The sequence below is a fragment of the Trichoplusia ni genome, chromosome 13 (genome assembly GCF_003590095.1).
Source record: "Trichoplusia ni isolate ovarian cell line Hi5 chromosome 13, tn1, whole genome shotgun sequence".
Classification (NCBI taxonomy): Eukaryota; Metazoa; Arthropoda; class Insecta; order Lepidoptera; family Noctuidae; genus Trichoplusia; species Trichoplusia ni.
The window spans coordinates 4,756,971-4,779,950 of record NC_039490.1 but is presented as its reverse complement, the minus strand read 5'-3'; the positions used below and the strand labels follow the sequence as shown (position 1 = coordinate 4,779,950).

Sequence of the window (22,980 nt, the reverse complement as noted above, 5' to 3'; positions counted from 1 at the left end):
CAAAAAAAAGTAAAAATAAATTGCGTTCTAAATTCCAAACCGCATTTAAACGGGCCAATCATAGAGCAGCAAATTCCGTTATCTGTGCAAAAAAGGCATGTCAAATAGAATTCCCGTTCGGTTTTGAATTTGGAGCGGTGCCCGCGGGCTAGGCGGGACGCGCATGCGCGTGCCGTACCGCGCGCGGCAGACCGTGGCCTATGGGAGCAGATGACACGCGACCGTTACACCAGGTGCACTCGACTACATATTTTCACAGTGGAATTTATAAGCACAAAACGAGCGGGTGCGAAAGATAAGAGATGAACTCGTTAGTGTCTATTTTTATCTTGAATAAGCGTGAATTTCTGCTTTAGCAATTGTGAGCGTTAAAGGTTTCACAACTACGACAGTAATGTTTAATATAGAAACCATTTAATCAGACTAAGTTTAATCCCATCCCTACTCAGTTCGTAGAAAGGAATTGATGTCTACTTCCTTAGACACAGATTAAGTTTTAATGCAAAGCTTTAAACTTTTCTATAAATGGGACTCATTATTCGTTGACGTCCGCTGCTAGAACAAACTGCAGTCATTACCATAACCAACCTTGTCTGTTTTATTATTGTCTGAATACCGCTGATCGTGGATGTGGACGTCAATTAGAAAGCCAACGCTCGGCAGACATTCAACTACCTGACTCTTAATAAATTCAAGAGCAAACGATTTGCGGTAGAATATTGATTACGTATTTGAGAAATGCAAAAAATGTGGCTATTTATTTTACTTACGGGTCTATCTAAGTGGGAATCAGAACAAAGTCGTATCATACTGTCGTCTTAATATATTTGATTTTATTCATCGTTTAATTTTTTTGAACAATTAAAATTCGTAAATCGTCGGTCGTGTCTAATGGAGCGCAGTAAGCGCTGCGGTTCACTTGGACATGCTTTCTCTGTCCATGAGCTATTCCACTTATAAATATTATATCAGTATTCACTGTTGACGCAAAAACTATATCTAAGGTGATTCCTCATAAAAAATGAGGAATCACCGTTGCTTAAAAAACAAAGCCTCTAAATTAATTCTTATTTTATTGATAACAGTTATGTAAACGGACTTTTTAGTCACTTCGATATTTATGTAATTATATCTTTCTTTATTAAAATTTTAATTTCATATCGAAACCTTTCGTCACATGCTGTATATAAAACGCAACAAAAACTCATTGACTTTTCACTATTAAGTTGTCAAAACAATTCGTTTGTGCATCCTGAAAACTATTTCCTTATGTCAAAAACCTTTAACACTCAATTAAAACTAAGCAAATTGAATACTTTAATTGTTCATGAGCCGATCGTTCATTGTTTATGTAGAATGTCAGAATTGTCAGACGGAATGGAGGAAGAGACAGGTGACAGGTCTATCGTACGTCGCGAAGGTTCCTCGATAACTACAAGGTCTCTCTAATGTCACTATTTAGGTCGCCGATAAAAATATTCAATGTCAAAGGAATGTTTTAGTATTTCGTTAAATGTTAAATATTTCACATTTACATTATTTACAGAAATTAGTGGTCGTTTTTAAATTGTTATGTAGAGTCGTAACATAATTTTTCTATTTCACCAATAGGGGTACAACGAAATACGTTATCCCGCATTAAGTAACTAATAAACAACACCTTTGCCTAAATGGCCCAAAAACTACTACACGGATTTTGATAAAATTTAGCACGGAGATAATCATAACCTGATATTATATATAGGTAACATTTAATTTGACATAAAATTCTCATACTATTTACGTGCATAAAAACGGCACGTACCATGATTACAATATGTAACAGAGTATTTACAAATAACATAATAGCAAGTATTTAGCGACCTAGTATTAATTATAAATAATTATAATTAGATTCATACTGTCATGTCACAGTTAGTTGCACAATACGCTGCAGATTGTAGTCAATATGCTAATTACTGTAATAGGTTAAAAGTGTCCTTGAGAGTATTACAATATCTGCCTTATAGTGATGATATACTATAGTTCATTATTGCATGTTTACTTGCTTATGACACTTAAATACTATTATTACAAAAAGTATATTCGTAATTTGTCTCGACCAAAATCGCTCAAGCTGATTGTACATATAGTTGTAAATTGCATTGTCGTCGGGTTTGAAGCTATCCTAAAAAATACAGCTTGCTAGCTTATCGGGAAGTGCCTCAAAATTGAGATGCAAAAATCCAACCGGAACGACAAACAAACAAACAAAAAAAGAGAGTTTATAAAAACAAGGGAAAATACATCTTAATAAATCGAATTAAAAGTGCTATTACAGTGTGACAATATATAGGTTTGTGTTCACCTTACCGTAAACCTAAGGGTTTATTGCGACCTGAAGTGGTAATACCCGGTTTCGATATGTTTAGTGTTATCAAGTGTAAGAAGTACGACAGCAATTTTCTTGAGCAAACACTAATACAGATAGATAAATAACGTAATATGCTGCATTTGCAGGCTAGGCGATCTAAAATATGTACTAAGTCTAGGCCTGAAGTCAAATTGTGTTTTCCTGGCGCTAAAGTTTAAGAATGCTCAAAATTTACTAATGAAAAAGTCACATTGAAGTATTTTGTTCGATTGAACCCAAATTGGATGTTATCTTTGACCGGTATGTGTGTCTCGCTGTGGCATTTTAGCTCCTTAGCGGGTGCACCGATTTGGAAGCAGGTTTTTTTTCTTACTAGGAGCTTCTTTTTTCTTAATTTTGAGAGTAAAAACAAAGAGTTTTTATGTCCAAGCATCTTTGTCCTTGTTTCATTTTTGATCACGTTTTTTTGTTAGTAATATTGTAATATTTTATAACAATAGGTACAGTATTTATTAGGAAGATGTACTTAAACTGTAAAAGTATCAAACTCGGCATTTATACTGAAATGTTCAATATTTTAAGTATGACAGGTGGCCATTAGTTATGCAGTTGTCAAGTTATGTAATAATAGACCTTTAATCCCGGCGCAGCTTCCATGAGACCAGTGCATTGCGTAGGAGTATGAAACGAGTCGAAATTATAATTTACTGAACATCTTGTTATACGAGAAAGTGGGAAATATTATTGGGATTGTAATGGTTTGTTAGAAGTTTTTGATCTACCTCTACATTGTTTCAACTCAAAAATATAAATAACTCTTTCATATAGCGAAAAAAATCGAATGAAAAGTTGATTTAACCATAAATATTAAATCTAATGCTCTGTTACAATCAATCGTTTCTCTTCAATACTTTTGTCCTTTGACCTACGAGAAAGCATACGTAATAAGCAAACCTGGAAAATACCTGCTCCACTTTTCAATAGGAAAACACGATCAAAGTTGTGGTTTTACAACAAAATCAACATCGTCATATAGTTCGTTCTTTGTAGTATATTGGGAACATCGGAAACAGGGGCCATCGACTGGTTAGCAATTGTATTCTGACAATTGAGAACCACGAAATAAGTAAGAAGATTGTCGTAGAAAGAGATATCGCTCTACATCTTGTAATGCTCCGTGTCACTTCCACAAACGCAACAGCGAAGCTTTGAAACATTGTAAAAGGGACATGTTGAACGTTTCGTGCTTACCTCAATATTTTTTTAATATACTTGTCAATTAGTAACTTGTAGGCGCCATTTTCATGGGAAATATCCCACAAGAATATGATTATGAGTTATTGTTTTAAATCATCGCTATAATAAATTTATTGTTTATCAACTTTGGTATTACAATAATATAGCTTGTTTATAATAACTGCTAGTATATAAAAAAACATAAGATTCCATTTTTATGTAGGAAATGAAATAAAAAATATATATCTAGACAAAAATATTTAGTTTTACTAAATCTAAACTTTATCTTAACATTAAAAAATCGATTGGAAAATATATGTCATAATAACTTGACAGAAGTACCACATACTTTTTTTCTACAAAACGTTTTGTAGAAAAAATGCGCATTTAATGACCGCAAGTATTCTGAGTTAATCGTTTAACAAACACCACTCGATCGGCAATCAATAATTATGTAAGACTCTCTACAAATATATCGTAATAATCTCGATACAAGAATATAATTCCTTTTATAAAGTTTATCAATCAGCAAATATACACTTAGTTATCGACTAACAAAATGCGTGTATTAACTCTTGTGTTACGTACTTACGTTACTGTGAATCAGACAGCAGTTGAGTCAGACAACCGCAAGTCGTTGCGAATTAATCTAATGTTCTATTCAAATACATACACAGTTGGTTTAATCAGAATTTGGTACATACCCAAAAATATTAGGGGTTAATGATCTCTGATATTACCCATTTCTTACCCCGAGCTAGAGGGTGTCCATGAGGATTCCCTCGCCTTAAAAAATAAAAATAAAGTGGTTAATGATCTTCTATGGTGTTGACCACAGTGTTAATCGCAATTTCGTACCGTAAAAGGCGAAATATTGTAGTAGTGTTAATGTATTATTTTGTTATAAAACCTTTTTACTGACATCATTAAGAAAGAATCTCTTCAAGCTTTAACTTGATCAGCAATTGTTTTGCTTCAAGTGCGATCGAAATTCAAAATGGTGTGTAGATTCAGCGGACCGTTAAATCTTAGCTCCAGAGCAAATCTCAGCCAGTTATTATTCATGTTTGGACGACGAATTGAAGGGGAGAAATCACAGTCAATGTGTGAACGCCCTTGCATTTTGTGCACAATAGCCTCTGCAACGGTTTTTAACATCTGCTCGACCCTGACGGGAACTTTCGTGATTTGCCACAATTATTATTATTTCAAAAGCACGCGTCATAACGCCTTGGGTCGTGTTCTGTGTTTTACTACTTTTTTCTTCGAGTATTGTAAGCAATCAAAACAATAGACGTAACAAATTCCCATGACTATGAAACAAAAACAAAACAAACTTTACATACGAGATAATTTGGCCTCGACCGGCGCAGGCCGTCACGCGTCGTAGGCTCGCACCTCCGATACTCCTAGTAATGGACCAAGACATTACGTCACTCAAACCGATCATTAAACCTACCACCTTAGACACGGTATTCCCACGAGTCATTTACCCATCGATTTTTCTCTTTTCAGGATGTCCAATTTTCAACGAACCCGCAGCAAGGTTTGGTGGGGTGATTCACCGCCGCACTTAGGAAGTCCGGTGGCCCAGCCCGAGTGGAACCGAAACAATCGCGCTCATAATGAGAATGAGTGGGAGCCGCAGCTACCTCACTGGATCGCCAATCAACCTGAAGAACAAAGGAACAATGTCGCCGATCCGATCGCGCCACCCGTACAGATTAACCAATGGCCTCTGCGCCATGGGAGTCCTGGCAGTCACAAGAGCCAGGATTCTGGCTTCTCGGATTCAGACAGCTCACCTCCTCCCTCACAGTATTATCAATCACCAGAAGCTGCTGACAGTAACAAGTCCTCTAGCAGTAGCGATTCAAATAACAACGAAAACATCACTGTGAAGCAAGCTGCAGATTTTCAAAACACATCGCAGAGTAAAGATGTCAGCAATGTGCTGGTTGACAACGTCAGTTGCGGCATGCCTACACCGAAGCCCAGGCTTCGAAGCAGCAGTGTCATACAGACGCCGTACGACTTGCAGAAGTACTGCGAAATACACCGCGACGAGGAACATTTAGAACTATTCAAAGACAAAGATACAGAAAACCGAACGGAACAAAAATATCCAAGTCCGAAAAACAACAACATTGACAAAGCAAATAAAGAAAACTTAAATAAAAATAATTTAAGCAATAAGGTTAACACTAAACCTAAGGTCAAAATCGACAATAAAATAGAAATAAAAGTCGCTCCTCCGAATAACATAAGTTCTAAAGAAAGTAATATTACTCATAAAAGTGCAATATTAAAAGATACCAAAGACGTACCAGATAAAAATATTAACGTTATAAGTCCATCCAAGAAGTATCCCGTCAAGAAGGCGTTTATATCCAGTACGGAAAGCGACAGCACCAAAGTTAGTAAAGTAGCTAAAGTAAAGGATTTGGAGACTAGTAAGAACAAATCTGATGAGAGTCTAGAATACTTAAAACTAGAGGACAATAACCAAATAGCGGTTAACAATCAACCGAGAGTGCGGACACCAATATCCAACGTATCTTACGTGCCCACTGAGAGAATACCAACATCCAAGGTTGAGTACCATCGGAGCCATTCTAACGAAGACAACATCCCTATATCCACAACACCGAAATTCCAAAGAAACAGACTGAACAAATCATTAAACTTCGAAGCGCAGAGGTTAGACCAGCAGATACTCGACATCCATGAAGGTTATCATTCATTAGGATTCATTGATGAGGAAGCCATCCCTAACAATGAAACCATTCCAGAGCAGGAACAAGTACATAAACCGGCGAAGGCTATACTAGGCAAGAATATAATGGACAGTCTCCATTTAAAACCTAACAAAAAAGTAGGTCCGAAATCTAAACAGCGTATGGCTTCTAAAGGCGATAGAACTAAGGAATTGTTTAGAATATTCCCAAAGAGGGAGAAGCCAGGCTTGGTGGAGAGTCACGCTGGAGGTCATCTCAACGGGAGTCGGGTACCATGCCTCGGTCTGCCGAGAGCTAAAGACCAGGATTCGTGGGTAATCGTCGGCTATCCCGAGGAGATGTTGATACCGCATTACAACGAGAGACTAGTCGCTACAGAAAGCGAATTAAATCTCAAAGCGAAAGATAAACCAGAGGAAGATTATCTCAAAAATGGTAGAGTTACTCCACCGCCTCAGTTCCAAGATAAGCAGAAGACTCCTTATGATGCTAACTCTAAGACGAACAAGAACTTGACGCATGACTCCAAGAGGGAGAAGTTAAAAGGGGAGCTGGACTTTGTGGATGTCCAGCTGAACCCCGCGTGTACCTCCACACCTAAGATGCTAACTCCACACCAGTTCATGGATGAACCCAAAAGCGAAAGGCGAAGCACTCGGAGAGTCAATTTATTGGATAACTTTAATAACAGGTAACCTATTCTTCCTTATATAGATTTGCACAGCAACCAAATAAAAATAATAATCTTAAAATTTGAAATTCTTTAATACTATTCTGATAGTTAAATTTCAGTTAGGGTTACAAGTACCTATTGACCTTAATACAACAAAACACTTTATTCAATACGCTACGACAACTCATTATAAAAGGTTAACTACTTAAACCTTTTATCATTTATGACAATTTGGTAATTGTTTTTAAATGACCGACATCACACTCATGTTATGGATACGATTTAAAAATACGTTTTGTGTTTTGTTCTGTTTCGTCGTACAATTTGGCAACGACGCCTAGAAAGTATAAATATAATATTGTATTTCTTTTTTACAGCAATCATTCCAGAATAGTTCTGAACAATCAAAATGAGATCCTCTACCGCGAGAGATCTATAGACCAAACCTCCTTAGAGCGACTATGCGAGAGGAAACCTGAACCAGTGCAGTACTGGTTGTGTGACCTGGTGGGGTCTTGTGAGAACGAGTGCATGACCACTCTGCAGAGCAAACCTTTAGGTGCTGAGATGAAAGCTCTCGTGTCTGCCAGCTCAGCTACCATCACTGGCAACATTAAGAAGGTGCAAACACACGGGCAGATTATTGTACATCAGTATAGTGATGTTTTAAGGTAAGATTTGATGTGACTTTTTACATTAAAGCATCTAAAATTTATAATATTGGTAAAAAAGTTCCCTAAAACTTTTTAGTAGATCTTTGGTGTTACACATATGTTGTTATGTAACACGAATACTGAGTTATTGCACTTAAGCTGCTGACTGTACCTTATTACAACAGTCTTAAGATCAGAAAACGTAACGTTTCATTTAACAAGCATTTTATTACGTGTCAAAATATTTCTCGTAAATTTTACACGTAATCAGATCTTAGGATTTATTCTCGACAGAAACTTTCACAATAAACCAATCATAAATATAAATTTCCATTCGATTACTCCACATACATTCAAATTAGACGGAAACAAGTATATCTACAATTAAACAATTAGCATAATCAATGAGTTATGTAAAATACTTTCACGTTTTCTTGCAGGCAAATTGAGTCTGGGCAATCGAGTGAGGAGCAAATATGTTTGCTTGTGGCGAACATCAACGAGTTTGTGTTGGCTCACAGCATCACTCTGAACACTAAACCACCGGGGGAGACGCCAGAGAGGTGGGACAAGATAAAGAAGTCCCTACAGATGTACTTACAGAAGTTGATAGAAGTAGGAGAAGATATAAAGGTGGAGTTGAATGAGAGTAACGCGGAGTGGAAACTGGTGATGAAACATTTAGACACGTTGGTTGAGATATTCTTGGAGACCACGAAGGCTGTGCTTGTTCAGCAGATGAAGGTGATTGTTATAACGTTTTTTGTTTTTATTTTTCTATATCATTTGTAAATAACTTTTTAAAATAGATTTTTAGATAGCTCTCTCTTCTATTTGTGTGAATGATGTAGGCTAGTGATAAAAGTCATTCAGTTGGAGCTTATCAGAAATATTATGTTGTACGCACGATAGTTAACATTTTACTTTTTAATGAACGTTTCCTTGCATTTTTAACACAATCTCAATTCGTCTGTATTTCGTTTTTTTTTACTTGTGTCATTCATTCATGAAGTTCGTCTCAGACATTTTCTTTTCAAGTAGGCGATATGTTTTTATTCTGTTAAAAAAAAAACCATATCGTTAAGCCCATGCAGCATTCAACAAACAAAAACATTCACCAATCTGTTTATCCCCAGACCCTGGTATCCATAATAGAAGAGCCACCATCAGACGTGATCCTCAAAAGCACGTTGACCTCCATCGGGCACCTAGCCATGTTGAGTGACACTACGGAGAGCGCTCTTCATGAGAAGTGCCTCAAAGTCATGAAGAACATCACAGAGCTGCCGTTCGTTGACTGTGCGGTACCGAGAGCGCTGTTGACTGCGATCATTGAGTCTAATAAGAGTTCTATCAAAGCGCTGTCTTTGAGAGCTCTAGCTACAGTCTGCGTTACTGGTGAAGCGGTGAAACAGTTTGAAGAGGTATGGAAGTTTTTTATTTTTATTTTAGCAACTTTTATAATATTTGAATCGTAAAGCTATCAGCCAAATTTCTCTTCAGTCTTGTCTGTGATAGTCGAAAATAATTAGCTTTCCTATTGAATCAATTATATGATTTGATGTCCTGATAATTTGAGTCTGAGAAAGGTGATGATAATTTCTACCGATTCACCCAAGATTCGCATTATTTTATTAATTTATTTTGTCTCTATTAACGACTGACAGACCTTACAAAAAGTATGTATCACCTAATTATACTAAAACGTCAATTTTCCCTCTAGGGAGGTGGCATAGAGATAATATCGGACATACTATCAGACCGCTCGAACCCCGAGCCTCAGATGCGCGAGGCCATCACCGTGCTTACTCAGATCACAGCGCCCTGGCTGCGCGGACACTACGACCTCACGCAGCTACACGTCTACCTACAGACCATCGTCGACAATATTACTGGTCAGTATACTCAGTACTTATCTATACTAATACTGGATGATTCGGCTAATTTTGTTTTCTAGGGCTGATTTGTGAATCTAAGCCATTCAGGTTACCACCTAATGGAAAGAAAAAAGAAATATCGGTCCAGCCGTTTACGATAGGTACACTGTACTTAATTATGTCATAAAGAAATAAGTTTATCACGTTGTAAGGTGTTCTCTGGTTTGCTCTACTAAACTGATTTTGAAGAAACTTTAACAAATAGATAGCTACATTATTTACGTCAGTTCAGAAGCGATGTTCAGTTTGTTATTTCGCCTATGTATAAGACTCCAAAGATATATGGAAGCAGAAATTCAATTCAGAAATAAATGGCGCAGAAATGTAGTTGCAAAACTTGAAGCTTAAAAAGTTACAAAAGTATGTTCATAGCGACATCTAGTGACGAGTAGACGAACTTTGTTAAGGACTTGAAGATTGGCAGCAATACTTCGCGGCTCTTTAAAAATATTAAAATAATTCACGTAATATTTTTTAAACTAAATTATTATACTACACTAATCTTTTAAACCAAACGTAAAGAGTAAACACTAATAGTATAGTACATATTGGTTTTATAGAACTTAAATAACTTCAAAATTTTCTAAATACAATTTGTTACCTTTTATTAAGCGTTAACTCAATGGAAGATATTAGTTAACGTCAAAAGGAGAATCCTGATTTAATTCAATTGTGCATTTCAATACTTTTCTCCGCTTAGAGGTAATTAAAAGTTTTTATTATTTACAGGTATTCTCTCGCGCACGGACTGTTGCCAGCTGCTGCTGCTCTGCACAGCGTGTCTCGTCAACCTGGTGCGGGAGCTGGAGTTGGAGCGAAAGGACGATGACGTCACACCCAAGTCTGATATAGTTGAAGTGTTCACCAAGCACAAGACTGTTGAACGACTGCTCGATGCTGTCAAACGCAGAGGACCTAACATCTCCGTGTTCTTACAAGTAAGATAACTTTTTTATTTAGTTTTTTGTGTTTAGTATTAAAGTTAAGGTAGTACTTATTTTAAAATTTTATCGTTTATATTAAGTAGTTACTTTTTTTTTCAATTGGCCATACCATTATTTATTTTATATGTTAACACGAGAAATCGTCTAAATGATTCTACATTTAGTCGATTTCTCATGTTCGGTACAGATGTACGAAGTGACACGATATAGAGAATACCTGAAGTGTATGAGGTTTATTAGAGGTTTTAACCATTTGATTGCTGTGCTCAACATATTTCTTATTATCGGCCTAAAATAATCTGTAGTCTCAAGACTTACAATGAAACAGTAACCAATGTCCCCCGTCCCCTGTACAGGAGCAGACGGCGTCCCTCCTGGCGTCGCTGTCGCGCGCGCCGCGCAGCCTGCTGTCGCTGTCGCGGCTGGCGGCGGTGAGCGCGGCGCTGGTGTGCTTCTCGCGGCCGCCGCCCGCCGCCGCCGCGCGCGCCGCCGAGGCCCGCGCGCAGGCCCGCCTGCACTGTCACGCCGCTGAGGCCATCGCACGGTATGTCACACCTTCGACAAGTTTCCACGACCTCAGTGGTCGAGTGGTGTACGCACCGGTTTCAAGGTGTCGCTAGCTCTGAAGTCCCGGGTTCAATCCCTGGTCGGGCCAATTTAATGGAGTTTCTTACTTGTTGATTTGTATATATGTCGCTGAAACCGTGAAAGCTAGACGGATGAACTGTGCTTGTTGCACATTAGGCATCTTAAGAAAACTGACACAATATGAGGTGCACGATTTACCCCAGTTTTGGACAGGCACCAATTATCATAATACATAACAAATTCAAAGAACTGCACATGTCAAATTTTTTACTTCCACTAACCACATTAAATTTAATATCAACAGGCTATCAGTGATGCCGGACGTGGCGCATCAGATCGTCCAGCTCGAGGGAGTTCCGCTCCTTACCAAGCTGGTAAGGCTGCAGCGAACCCGGCCGCACCTGGAGACCAACCCCGACCAGACCCTCATCCACTGCCTCAAGGCATTGCGCACCATATACAAACACAACCCCACGGCATTTGACAACCAGAAGGATCTTGATGAAATGGTCAGGCCTCATCTGATGGAGTCACTTATGTTGTTCTCTGCTAAACAAGAGAGCTACGTTTAAGTCTATTTTCAGGTAGACCAACGTAACTTGAATTCTCAGTTGACAGCTATACGAAAACAATAATTGTGGATTCAATTACTCAGGGGTCTTCTAGGAACTGGTCATGGATAATACATAGTCCATATAGTGGTATTAGATACCGAAAAAATATGAATAAAATTTTATGAAATGAAATTATTCGACATTATAGCTGTGTCGTACCTTTTAAAGAGAAGGTGTTTGTTTACTTTTCAACTCGAATAATGCTCGCGAGACTGAATAACTAAAGTATTTAGTATCTACTTGATATTAAAAAGTACCTAAATGAAATTTCTGATATAATCGATTCAATTACTTAATCGACTAATAATCGAGAAATCGATTGAAAACATCTAATCTGATTCGATTAAAATTCAATTCGACAAATGACATTCTCATGCGCTAATTCCTTTATGCGTTATTATAAACGTTTGTTTATCAATATTTTTTATGGTTTTGTAAATTAAGATTGCCATACATTCCACTTGGTGTAAAAGTGTTGCTGTATATAAAATTCTAATGTTGAAATTGAGCACTAAGTACATACAGCTTTGTATATATCGCAGTACTTATCTACTTTTATTTTTAGTATTTATCTTGAATAGTTTAGTCCAGAGGCCATACTATCGTGAAATTACTTTTACTAGTCCTTACTCATTCGTATACTTAATATATTACCTTTTAGTGTTAGTTTAAATCATGAGTACTGTAATGCCTAACATTAAAAACGACTTTGAAGAAACCTATTGTACATAAAAAGTGGATTAAAAACAGTAAGTTTTAAATTACAAACATTGACTTCAACACCATTTAGCGGGAAATTTAAGGAGACAGACCTAACTCTACATTAAAAAAACAAACAAAAATACTTTTAACAATGACTCACTGTTTTATCCGATTAACAAAGCTAGGAAATTAGTTTTTTTTATTGTCATGTATTACATCGATCCATTTCGTATCACACCAGTTCTGTCATGACAACACTCATAGTATTACACCGTCGATACCACCAGTAACTTTATTGTAAACTAGTATTAGTGAAATACTTACACGTATACGTACTGTAAAGATATTACGATATGCGGCGCGCGCCACTGTTAACTGTTTATAATAAAGTATATATCGATTTTATTTGTGTTTTATTAGTCTATAAGTACCTTGAACTTTCCATTCTTCTTAGAAGCATTTCTAATATAGATGTCACGATGTTAGTTACCGTACTCCTCCGAAACGTTTCAAGCGATTTTTATAAAATTTTGTATACATATTGGGTAGGTCTGAGAATAGAACAACATCTATTTTTCATAGCCCTAAGTGTTGCTCACACTAAAAAAAAAAATATTTAATTATTTGGACGAAATTGTTTGTTGTTATTTTTTTATAATGTGGCATTAAAAATACATACAACTAGAAAAAAAAGTATTCGGCAAAACAACGTTTGCTGGGTCAGCTAGTAGTAAATAAATATAATATAGTCTAATATTAGGCAATATTTATTATAAGAATTAAATCAATGACACTATTTTTAAACATTCACTATCAATCATCATAAGTTAATAAATTGTAATTACTAATTACAAAATTAGAATAATAAATAAAAACTAGCTAACAACTTATCACTTTCAAGCTTTGCGTGTATTCGTAGCTTCCATTTTTTCTTTAAGATGTTCATTTGGAGGACGGATGTGCCATAGTTTGTAACCTTGTGGAGTTCTAGACACATTTACTATAAGCAAGAAGATCGCTGTTATCGCCGTTAAACTTATCACCTGCAACGACCAAATACTCAAATCAGATCTTGTACTGAGTTGGTTGTCGTGTGACTCAGTATATTAACATTTTTCTCCTTTAGGCATGTAAAATAAACTTATTTTAGTACGAAACAAAGATATAAAAGTAACCATTAGCGTAGTTCAGGTTCCTAAGTATCTTATAACTTATCATCCAAATAATCTCGAAATCTCATAAAGTCGAATTTGCTATGCATTATTAGTCAGGCGCTGACTGCTTCACGAGTCACGAGTATAGCTGAACAGCGACTTTTATGAAGTACTCATAAAAAATGAAAAAAGGTGTAAGTTAAAGGATCTATTTTAAGGTTAATCAATGCCTAATGATGGTCCTGTGTGTCTGGCCATTCATCGACGCAATTACCCCCATCTATTGTAAAATATAATGAGATACTCACCTCTCGCAATTCAAGAGATCTCAAAAGAAGCACTGTTATAACAGATGTCACCAGCAACAACCCCAACAGCCACTTATTAATCTACAAGGTAGGAAGGATAGCTTATTAGGGTATACCAAACATGGGCATACAAATAATCATAACTATAATAGAATTATATATTCCATACAATGAAAGTGTTTTGCTAACGTTTTGTTAAAACAACGCATCTTATAAGAACTGACCACGTTAGTATCGCAGTTATTGCCAATAAATAAGATTTAACATACTTATGTATTATCAAAGGTGATAATACATAAGTATGTTAAATCTTAATATACGTAAACCTAAGTATTATTGTATAAGAAAAAGTAGATATTAATCATTACGCTTACGATGCTCATGACTTCAAATCTTGTTCAAATATGAAGGCTTAATTATTATTTTTAATGTATTTTTTGTTGAGTAACTTCCAAACAGTCCTTGATTATTGGGAACAAATGGGAAGTTTTTAAATTACGGGTGAAGATGGAGATTGCAGATTTCTTCTTTCTGACTTTGTTACTCAGATGTGTCAAACAGAAAAAGAATGGCAGTGACATTGCGTTAGATTTTGAATAAAAAGTCTTTAAATATCTTAAATGTTATGGGGAGTTGTAGCAATGTGCTTTACAAATAAGATATACCTAAGTTAGTAAAAATGAATGGTGCAGGATGCCAAAATAAAAATATCGTTATTATTTTATTTCGAAAATATGTAACAATAGCCAATAATAAAATGCTGAGAATTAAATTAGAGCTTTTTAAAAATATTCTAAAAAAGAGTAAACCTTAGGTAACTGTTTGACGAGTTTCTTACTATTCATTTACGCATGATTTTTAGGACTAAACATTTAAATACAAAATAAAAAACATATTTCATGTCCAAACAGTTTTTGATTTAATAATTTTTGTCTTAATCTAAGCATTACAGATTTCATCCGTAAGACTGCTTCACATTTTTAGAGTGAACTATATCCACTGTAGTCTCATGGCAAGGCCTTAAATCTAAATCATATACACCTAGACAGAATTTATTTTCTGGAGCTTTGTAGAAATCTAGACCTCGTCCAATTTTGATTATCCAGCCAGAACCTAATCTGTAATATTAAACAAACTGAAATTACTTGACATTTTAAAAACAAAAAATACATATACTTAGGCTATTTAAATTTAATATATATATAAGAATAGTTTAAAATTACGTGACTCTTAGTCATATCAGGTATTAAATAAGTGAGTGTAATATTTTAATTAACACTAGAACAATTTACACATTATTAAAAATAGAATTAGAAGTTCCAACATTTGTATTACTTACGTAATCTGGCGGTCATGTAAAGTCTCTGAGTATTTAACAACAAGTTTCACCCTGTATTTAGCTAAGTCTGTACTTAAGTTGCTGAACCACTCTCGCTGGTCTCCTTCTGATCTGCCATCTTTTGATGTGATTAGTTCAATTAATTGCAGGTTTGTACAAGAACGGACAAGAAGCTCACATAGCCTCAGGAAGTTCTGACACTAGAAATGAAGAGACAATAATAATGAAAAGACTGTGAAATTCAAACTTTTTTCAGCTTTCACCTATACTGCTAAGCAAACATCTTCCCCACAGACATCCAAATCTCCCTGGTATGGTACACATAATATATTGTGAATATTGCTTTCGGAATCCTGGTGAGACTAGAGAAAACATATAGATAGCATTTTTAAAAAGAAAGTACATGAAAAGTTCTTTTTAGTACTAACCTGGTGAAAACTTCTAATATAAGGGTCCTCAACAGAAACATATTGTACATCGTCGTCTAAAAATCTTCCGAATAAAGTCTTATAACCGTGTCCCGTAGAATTGTTCTCTATGTGCACTTGTTCATGAAACTGGCCAGCTTCTTTCTGTTGCAATACGAGTTTCTTTATCGCCTCAGCCCTATTCATATACTCCTCCACTTTTTTCCTAAGATAACTCTTGTTTGAATCATCTACTTCACCTGATTGACATAGAATATCACTTAAAAAAGATATAACAGATAGTAAACAATGGTAATGACTTTGCTTACCTTTTATTTTGTCAACTAATATTTGTAACCCTTCTTGATAACAAACGAGCGCTTCAGTATACCTTTTCTTTGTGTCTAACTCTACTCCACGCTTTAAGATATTTACTGCCGCGCTTTCAATATTCATTTTTATAAAATATTGTAAAATAAAACTACAAACAACTACAACATTAAGTACTTTCCCATTTGACTTTATAACAAACATCAAAACTTGTTTATATGATAGCATTAGATATTTTTTTATATTTTATGTAGAGCTTGTAGAAGAACTCAGTTAATAAATAAAATTCTGATAAAAACGGGTCGAAACATTAAAATTAGTAATAACACACATTTATATTTATATTTGTTTTTTTATGAAAACTGGAAACTTATTACTATATCTGTTGCTAGCTTTATAAATGTGATTTGCGTTTCGATTTACGGTCTTAAGATGTACATGGCATAAAAGTATTCTATATTTTGTTATCAAGTGAATTAACGATTCAATTCAAGTTAATTAAAACTTTATCCATCATAATAAAAAAAAACCATTTTATTTTGCAGAAATCATCCGGAACTTTAGTCTTCTTGAAAAACGAGACATGATTTCAATGTTAACTTTTTTAAATAAACTACTGTCAAATCAAGCAAAACAGAATGTCGAGAACGACGAGAACTGTAAAAATATTTTGGAAATTATAATAACATGCGACTAACCTCTACAACTTGGAAATAATAAATGCAATTTATTAATCAATGCCTTGCATATTCCGATGTAGTAAGAAAGTACACACATTGCACGGAAAGACGTAAATTAGAGCAAAATGTCGCATCAGCTGGGTCGAGTGGTGTCGGCGATTCTGCAGCGGTACTTTGGTGACATAGTACAACAAGTCGGCAGCGACTTGTTTACGTATGGCAGCAAGCCTATCGGGATGATCGTGAAGACCACCGGCCTCGCCCGCTCTCTGGTAAGTAAGCCGAAGAAATAAGCATTGTTTTGACACCAAATAGGTTATGTTGTTGTGCAAAATCCTTTAATTTTTTAAAGAATGAATAATGTACAGTTGTTTATCTTGGAGTTCTAGCTAACAATTTGTATTACAATTCAAATAAAATAAGCTGTGAATTACTATTATGTATTTATTTCTCAGGTAATTGACAGTCTCCGTACCCTCCTCAAGTTTGACCTGGCTACCTTTGAACCGTCAGCCAATGAACTGATAGCTGATTATAAACTGATTCCTGATAATGTGTTGCTACTCATAAGATACCCTAGGTAAAGACCTTATTTTATTTTCAACCTTACACATAAGATAAATATGCGTTTAGTATACTGTATTGCAGACATAACTCAATAATCTGTCAGTCCATCAACTCAGTTATCTGATTTGAGTTCCGTCTACTGACTTTGAATATTATAGCTGTTCATTCCTAAACTGAACTCTGAACATGATGTGTCAAAAACAATATCATAGAATAAACATTGTAATGCTTTACAAGTTTTTAATATGGAGATTGTCATTCTGGTCTACACAGGTATTTACTGCAAATGAAGAGTAAGTATGGCAGTGAGGCAGAGCTTCTGGTTGAGGAGTTGCTGCAGCAGGCCACCTGCAGTGCCTCAGTGCTACTTGTTACTATAGCTACAAAGTATAAGGATGATAAGGTGAGTGAATATTATCATCAGAAGTGATTTTATTATTTGGTTTGTGGAGTTAAAATAACTATTTAGAGGAACTAAGAGCTTTTTGACCAGAATAAAATATAATAATATTCAATAAAATAAATGATATTTTATGAAATATCCACACAACATGAATCCAGTAAGTGGGTGTCTGACTCGCGACAGTTCCATGCAAAAAGGCTGACAGCTGCAGCTATTTTTTGTCTGGTTAGTGAGATACTTAGTTATTTTATTTTACCCTATGGTTGACAAACCCTACAAAACCTTTACCAGCATAAAATTAATAACCTACTGTCCCTTAACTTTTTTTTAAGGAGAAAAACATAACCATCTTGAAGCTGAAAGAAATGTTCATAAGCCTGGTGACAGCCGGCTACATCCAGCAAGCGCCGGTAGCCGAGCTGAAGGAAGGCAGCGAGGTCCCAACACTGGTGCCCGTAGCTACTATAGTACCGGACATCGAGATCAGGCCGCTCATACAGGCCATGAGTAGCGGAGACACAAGTGAACTTAAAGACAGTAAGGGGAAGCTTAAAGAATATATTTTATTTAATGAGTCGACGACTTCCGTGGTCGAGTGGCGTACCGGTTTCAAAATGTCGCTAGCTCTGAGGTCCCGGGTTCGATCCCCGGTCGGGTCATTGTAAAAATTCACATTTCTACATTGTCTCGGGTCTGGGTGTTTGTGGTATTTTCATTGTATCTGAACACGTAGATACCCTATCACATTTCTTTTTAATATTACAGATATATACTGGAGAGTGAACTATGACAGATTTCATCTGGACTTCCGAGATGAGATCATGATAAAAGCTATCACACGACGGATTGACGAAAATGGTCAGTAATGTACAGTATGTCTCAAGCAGTTTTATACACACCAAATTTTATACATACATTTAATTAAACTAAGTAACAAAATGTTCAAGTTATAATATAACACACCTTTTGGAGGGGTACAAAAGAGAGTCCAGAATTACCCCCGTGTCATAAGTTTTGATAGAATAGAAAACTTGCGTCTGCACTTTGGGAGTAAGAACATTGGTCCTGTAACCGATTCCTATTTGTTCCTAAATTTCCGATCTTCAAGTACCTTACAATATTAACGCTGTGTACGTTCCCCAGCGGGCGAGCTGATGCGGTTCCTGCTGGAGCAGATGTACCTGAAGTCCCCGGCGTGGGCGGCGGAGTCCAGCCCGCTGTGCGCGCTCGAGCTGCGCGAGCGCTGTCGGGGGCTCGCCGCGGAGAGGCCGCTGCTGCACCAGTACGTGGACCAGTATCTCAAGGTGCTCGGTGGGTAAAGTTGACAGTTATGTGACACAAGTTGACCAAGTAAAGGTTTTGTTGAGGGGTAAATTTTTGTTGGAAGAATACATAAGGCCTCCCGTTTGTGTTCTTTTTAACTTTTAAATTGAGGCCATTTCATCTTCTTCTTCTCATTTCATACTTTCCCTATTTTTTCTTTCTTGACTCACTTTACAAGATTACAGGAAAATAGGAAAAGAAATATGTAGCTACTAGTTCAAAGTTATCCCTCCTATCCTTAACTGCTAAGTGAATAGCTGATAAATGAGCCCAGGCCAAGTTCTGATTTATTTAACATGTACTTTTGTTTGAATGTATATTTGCTTGTCCATATTGTGTCCTACATGCGATATGCATTATAGAGGCGAATTTTCTTTCTTCCTTTCTAATTATCACTCCGTTCACGTAAAATGACTCAGTTTATACTTGCGTGTGTCAGAGGAGAACGGCGGTGGTTTCGTCCGTCGCGTGGGTGACTCTGGCGGCGGGCAGCTGTGTGTCCGCGCCGGGCTGGCCGCGCGGGAGCTCGTGTTGGCCGCGCTCGACCACACCGTCACCGAGAGACTCGGTTCCAAGGCGGCCAGGATATTTAGGTACACACACATACAGATTAAAGAGGGGGGGGGGAGGGGAGATTGAGGGGTGGTTTACAGGATAAACCAATTAATAATGAAAACTAGCGATTGTCTATCTTATTTAATCTATGAACACTTGCTACCAGTGGATGGGTTTTCATATTTTTACTTAGATCGTCTCTTTTTTTGCAATTTTACCTCTTAATATGGAAATATTTTTATTCCCTTTATATAAATGCTATGTATTTATCTCAGTATATTCTTGGTACAGGTTGATCCGCGCCAGAAAGTACATAGAAGAGGATGACATACAGAAGAACGCTATGTTAGTGAACAAGGAGTGCAAACAGTTGACATACAAACTGCTAGAAGAACACTTTATTAGTGTGCAGGTAACATGACTATTTATTTATTCTTCAGAGACTTCAATAGTTTACTCACGCGTATTTATCGGGATTTCCCGACTAGTTTCGGACCCAACCGAAGTCCTTAATCATGAGCTAACTCGGTGACGGCGCGAGTTTGACTCGCCATAGTCCGACAATTCTGATCAATACGCGTGAGTAAACCGATGTTCTAAAAAGAGGTCTTTAAATTGCCACTTTGTTCTATTGAAAACTGTCATGATAATGTGTGCTATTAGAAAATTTAATTAATCTTCCCAATTTATGCACAGCCAATGCGTAAGGCGGCATCGTCTGGTGGACTCGCGAAAGCAGTTTACCTATACCACATAAAATTACACGACGTAAGTACACTGTTTTCTTTAGCATATATTAGAACGATTTTTGTTAAATTACCGTTTCTTAAGTTTTTAGTCCACTATTAGGGTTCGAACTTCGGTAAATTGATTTATTTTATTTTGGAACCCGTGTTTATTGCAATTGCCAGGTACTTTGGGATTTTTGAAAACTATACCATAACATTTTTATTTTGAGGCACATTTTTGTTCTTGATTTGTTTGCGTCTTTGCCCAGGTGAATGTAGACTATAACTGGAAGAACATATTAACGTAGTCAGATAATAGTAGCCGGACTGTTTCAGCTAACTCGGTACCACATTTTATCGAAATTGGTGCAGCCGTTTGAGCCTACTGAGGTAAAAAACAAGCACAGGGACTCACAAACATTCGCATTAATTTATAGTATAGTGTGCTTTACGTCAAAATGTTCTGTGTTTCAAATAAATTCACAAATTTAGTGATATGCGAATTTATATGCGGTAGCATAAAAAAAAATAGGGTTGGACTAACTTTAACATTTAAGGGGATGAAAAATATATATTAGACCATCATAATAAGCACGGTTTCGCAGGACTTTAACGACAAACACCTTGCCACGACTATTACGATAGTGTATCAGCTACAGTTGTCTTGCGGCAGGTGTCGCAGGCGGCGCAGGAGCTGTGCTACCGGTCGCTGCACAACGTGTTGCGGCGCGCGCGCAGCACCCGCACTGCGCATGCGCGGCTCCGGGACAAGCTGCGCCGCGTGCGCACCATCGTGCACGGCATGAGGCTGCGCGGCGAGCCGCAGCGGAACATAGACGATGTATGTTGTGCGATATGTGCGGGGAGGGGGCCCAGCGGAATCCTTTTTTGGGCACAGGATTCCGAACTCTATATACAATATATGCAAAACTTATAAAATGACTTATCTTGCTGTATAATAACATTAATAACGAAATTTAAAAATTTTACACGTGTCCATATTTGTCTCGCGGGATAGTTTTAAAAGCATTCAAGTCACAGGCTCAAAGACACCCAGCCTCAGAAAAAGTATACCTGGAACACACTAATGATAGTCCCACGCGGGGATCGAACCCGTGATACATCGCGCTCAGTATATTTGGCGTGGTGACCTGTCTCACTTGGGTATCCCTGCAGTCAATAGCTTATAGTAAGATCCATTCGCTTTCTAACGACATATTTTGATTGTTCCTAATTGTTATCATCATTATCATAGGTGGAAGAAACCCTGACTCCTCCAGAGCTGGCAGTCCTCCAGGATGTGGAGAAGCAGCTAAAGCAGCTGAGCACCGCCGAGCTGGAACTGGACCGGAACCTGTTCCTCTTCAAGTGGTACTTTATGTACCCGGAGAAATAACAACACCCTGTATGTAGGACTTGTACGTATGAACTTATGAAGATAGCCTTAGCAACGGAAGTCGGTTTGGTAATCGTGTTTGAATACTTAACATGCTAAATTGCTAACTACAATGTTATATTTGTATCATAGAATAGAAACATTTAATTTTTTGAAATTAGTTCACTACATTTTGCCCGCTGCACATCGAAAAATATCACTAAACAAGAAATCTGTATACAAACTATGTATGGTAATCCAGGTTATAAACTATCTGTGTGCCAAGTTTCGTATAAATTATTGTTATCTTATCAACATCAATTCATCGTCAACATCACTTGTCACACAATATGCTTGTGGATAGAACCAGTATTTATCAACTCATTGAATAAGATTTTTACTGTTATTTTGAAAATCTGACTGTATTTACCGACTTCTGTTGCTGAATGTACAATAAGGAGTTAAAATAACGCAGCAATGATCGATATAGCAGGAAAATAAGTTGTTATCGATATTTAATGGCAAAACGATGTAACAAATTTGGAATACGCCACAATTTTTCTAATAGTAATTAATGAAAAGTGTATTAGAAATAATTTAAAAATAATGTTTTTTTTTAACAGATAATATGTTAATAGCCTGTTTGTTTCCGTTTGTTTTGCGATATTTCAATTACCTGAATTGAATACCACTACATATATAGAAGTGATAAACGAATATAAATTATAAATTAAAGTTGTAAAAGAACTAGGTTAAGGAAAACGAATAAAATTCTTTTAATACGTTCTTAAAATTTTATTTGACCCCATTGAAACTCAATAGTTGTTCAAACAATGTACAACCTATACTGTCGATCCTTTATTATAAAACATATTATTATCGGGCCTTACCGAGCAGCCGTCACACAACACAATCATATGGCGATATAATTTGAAGCAAATTCACACTACCATCAGATCCATTGGTGTACAATGAAAACTGTATTTGTCTAAAACAGGTAAGTCCACCGAGATATACGTTAAAAGCTCGCACGATGAGTGGTTATGTTAAACAATATAATGTAATTAACAAGTTGACACAATACTTAAGATAATTATAAAAAGAAAGAAAAAAACAAGAAATTCTAATGACATAAGATAATAGTCCAAATTAATCAATTTAACAAAGAGAGAGACATTAAAAGTGTTTTTAAGTAGGTATACATCATTATAACAACAAATATTGCACAAAATTTACCAACAATGACATATCTCGGTGAACTAAACCAAAGAACATTCCAGAACGAAATGACAATTAATCAACATTGTTATAATTATTAATTAATATTAACAAGTATATAGATTATGTACGTACGTAGTTAAACACCTGTTATA

The 22,980-nt window shown here is 36.4% G+C and overlaps 3 protein-coding genes across 4 annotated transcripts in view; 2 read left to right on the top strand and 1 right to left on the bottom strand.

Annotated features, from left to right (window-relative positions):
- LOC113500365 overlaps positions 1-12,841 on the top strand; it is a 43,833-nt gene extending 30,992 nt beyond the window's left edge. For both annotated transcript variants that reach the window (XM_026881137.1, XM_026881136.1), the window contains 8 exons: positions 5,105-7,018; positions 7,378-7,671; positions 8,094-8,397; positions 8,790-9,077; positions 9,377-9,548; positions 10,320-10,528; positions 10,891-11,078; positions 11,427-12,841. In XM_026881137.1, coding sequence (XP_026736938.1) covers positions 5,106-7,018; positions 7,378-7,671; positions 8,094-8,397; positions 8,790-9,077; positions 9,377-9,548; positions 10,320-10,528; positions 10,891-11,078; positions 11,427-11,694 — 3,636 coding nt within the window. In that variant the 5' untranslated portion in view covers position 5,105 and the 3' untranslated portion in view covers positions 11,695-12,841. The remainder of the gene's footprint in view (positions 1-5,104; positions 7,019-7,377; positions 7,672-8,093; positions 8,398-8,789; positions 9,078-9,376; positions 9,549-10,319; positions 10,529-10,890; positions 11,079-11,426) is intronic.
- Positions 12,842-14,795: 1,954 nt separating this feature from the next.
- Positions 14,796-16,150, bottom strand: LOC113500222 (MIT domain-containing protein 1-like). Its single transcript, XM_026880932.1, has 4 exons — positions 15,976-16,150; positions 15,668-15,906; positions 15,240-15,439; positions 14,796-15,018 (listed from the first exon to the last, which is right to left on the bottom strand). Exons 1-4 carry the CDS (start codon positions 16,100-16,102, stop codon positions 14,856-14,858), a joined length of 729 nt encoding a protein of 242 aa, XP_026736733.1. The 5' UTR covers positions 16,103-16,150; the 3' UTR covers positions 14,796-14,855.
- A 450-nt stretch (positions 16,151-16,600) lies between these two features.
- LOC113500070 (DNA-directed RNA polymerase III subunit RPC3) lies at positions 16,601-22,392 on the top strand. The gene is made up of 11 exons (XM_026880740.1): positions 16,601-16,928; positions 17,112-17,236; positions 17,497-17,626; positions 17,959-18,163; positions 18,392-18,484; positions 18,770-18,937; positions 19,389-19,542; positions 19,796-19,916; positions 20,201-20,272; positions 20,906-21,073; positions 21,488-22,392. The coding sequence occupies exons 1-11, from the start codon at positions 16,782-16,784 to the stop codon at positions 21,626-21,628; spliced, it is 1,524 nt and encodes a 507-aa protein (XP_026736541.1). The 5' UTR covers positions 16,601-16,781; the 3' UTR covers positions 21,629-22,392.
- The last annotated feature ends 588 nt before the right edge of the window (positions 22,393-22,980 follow it).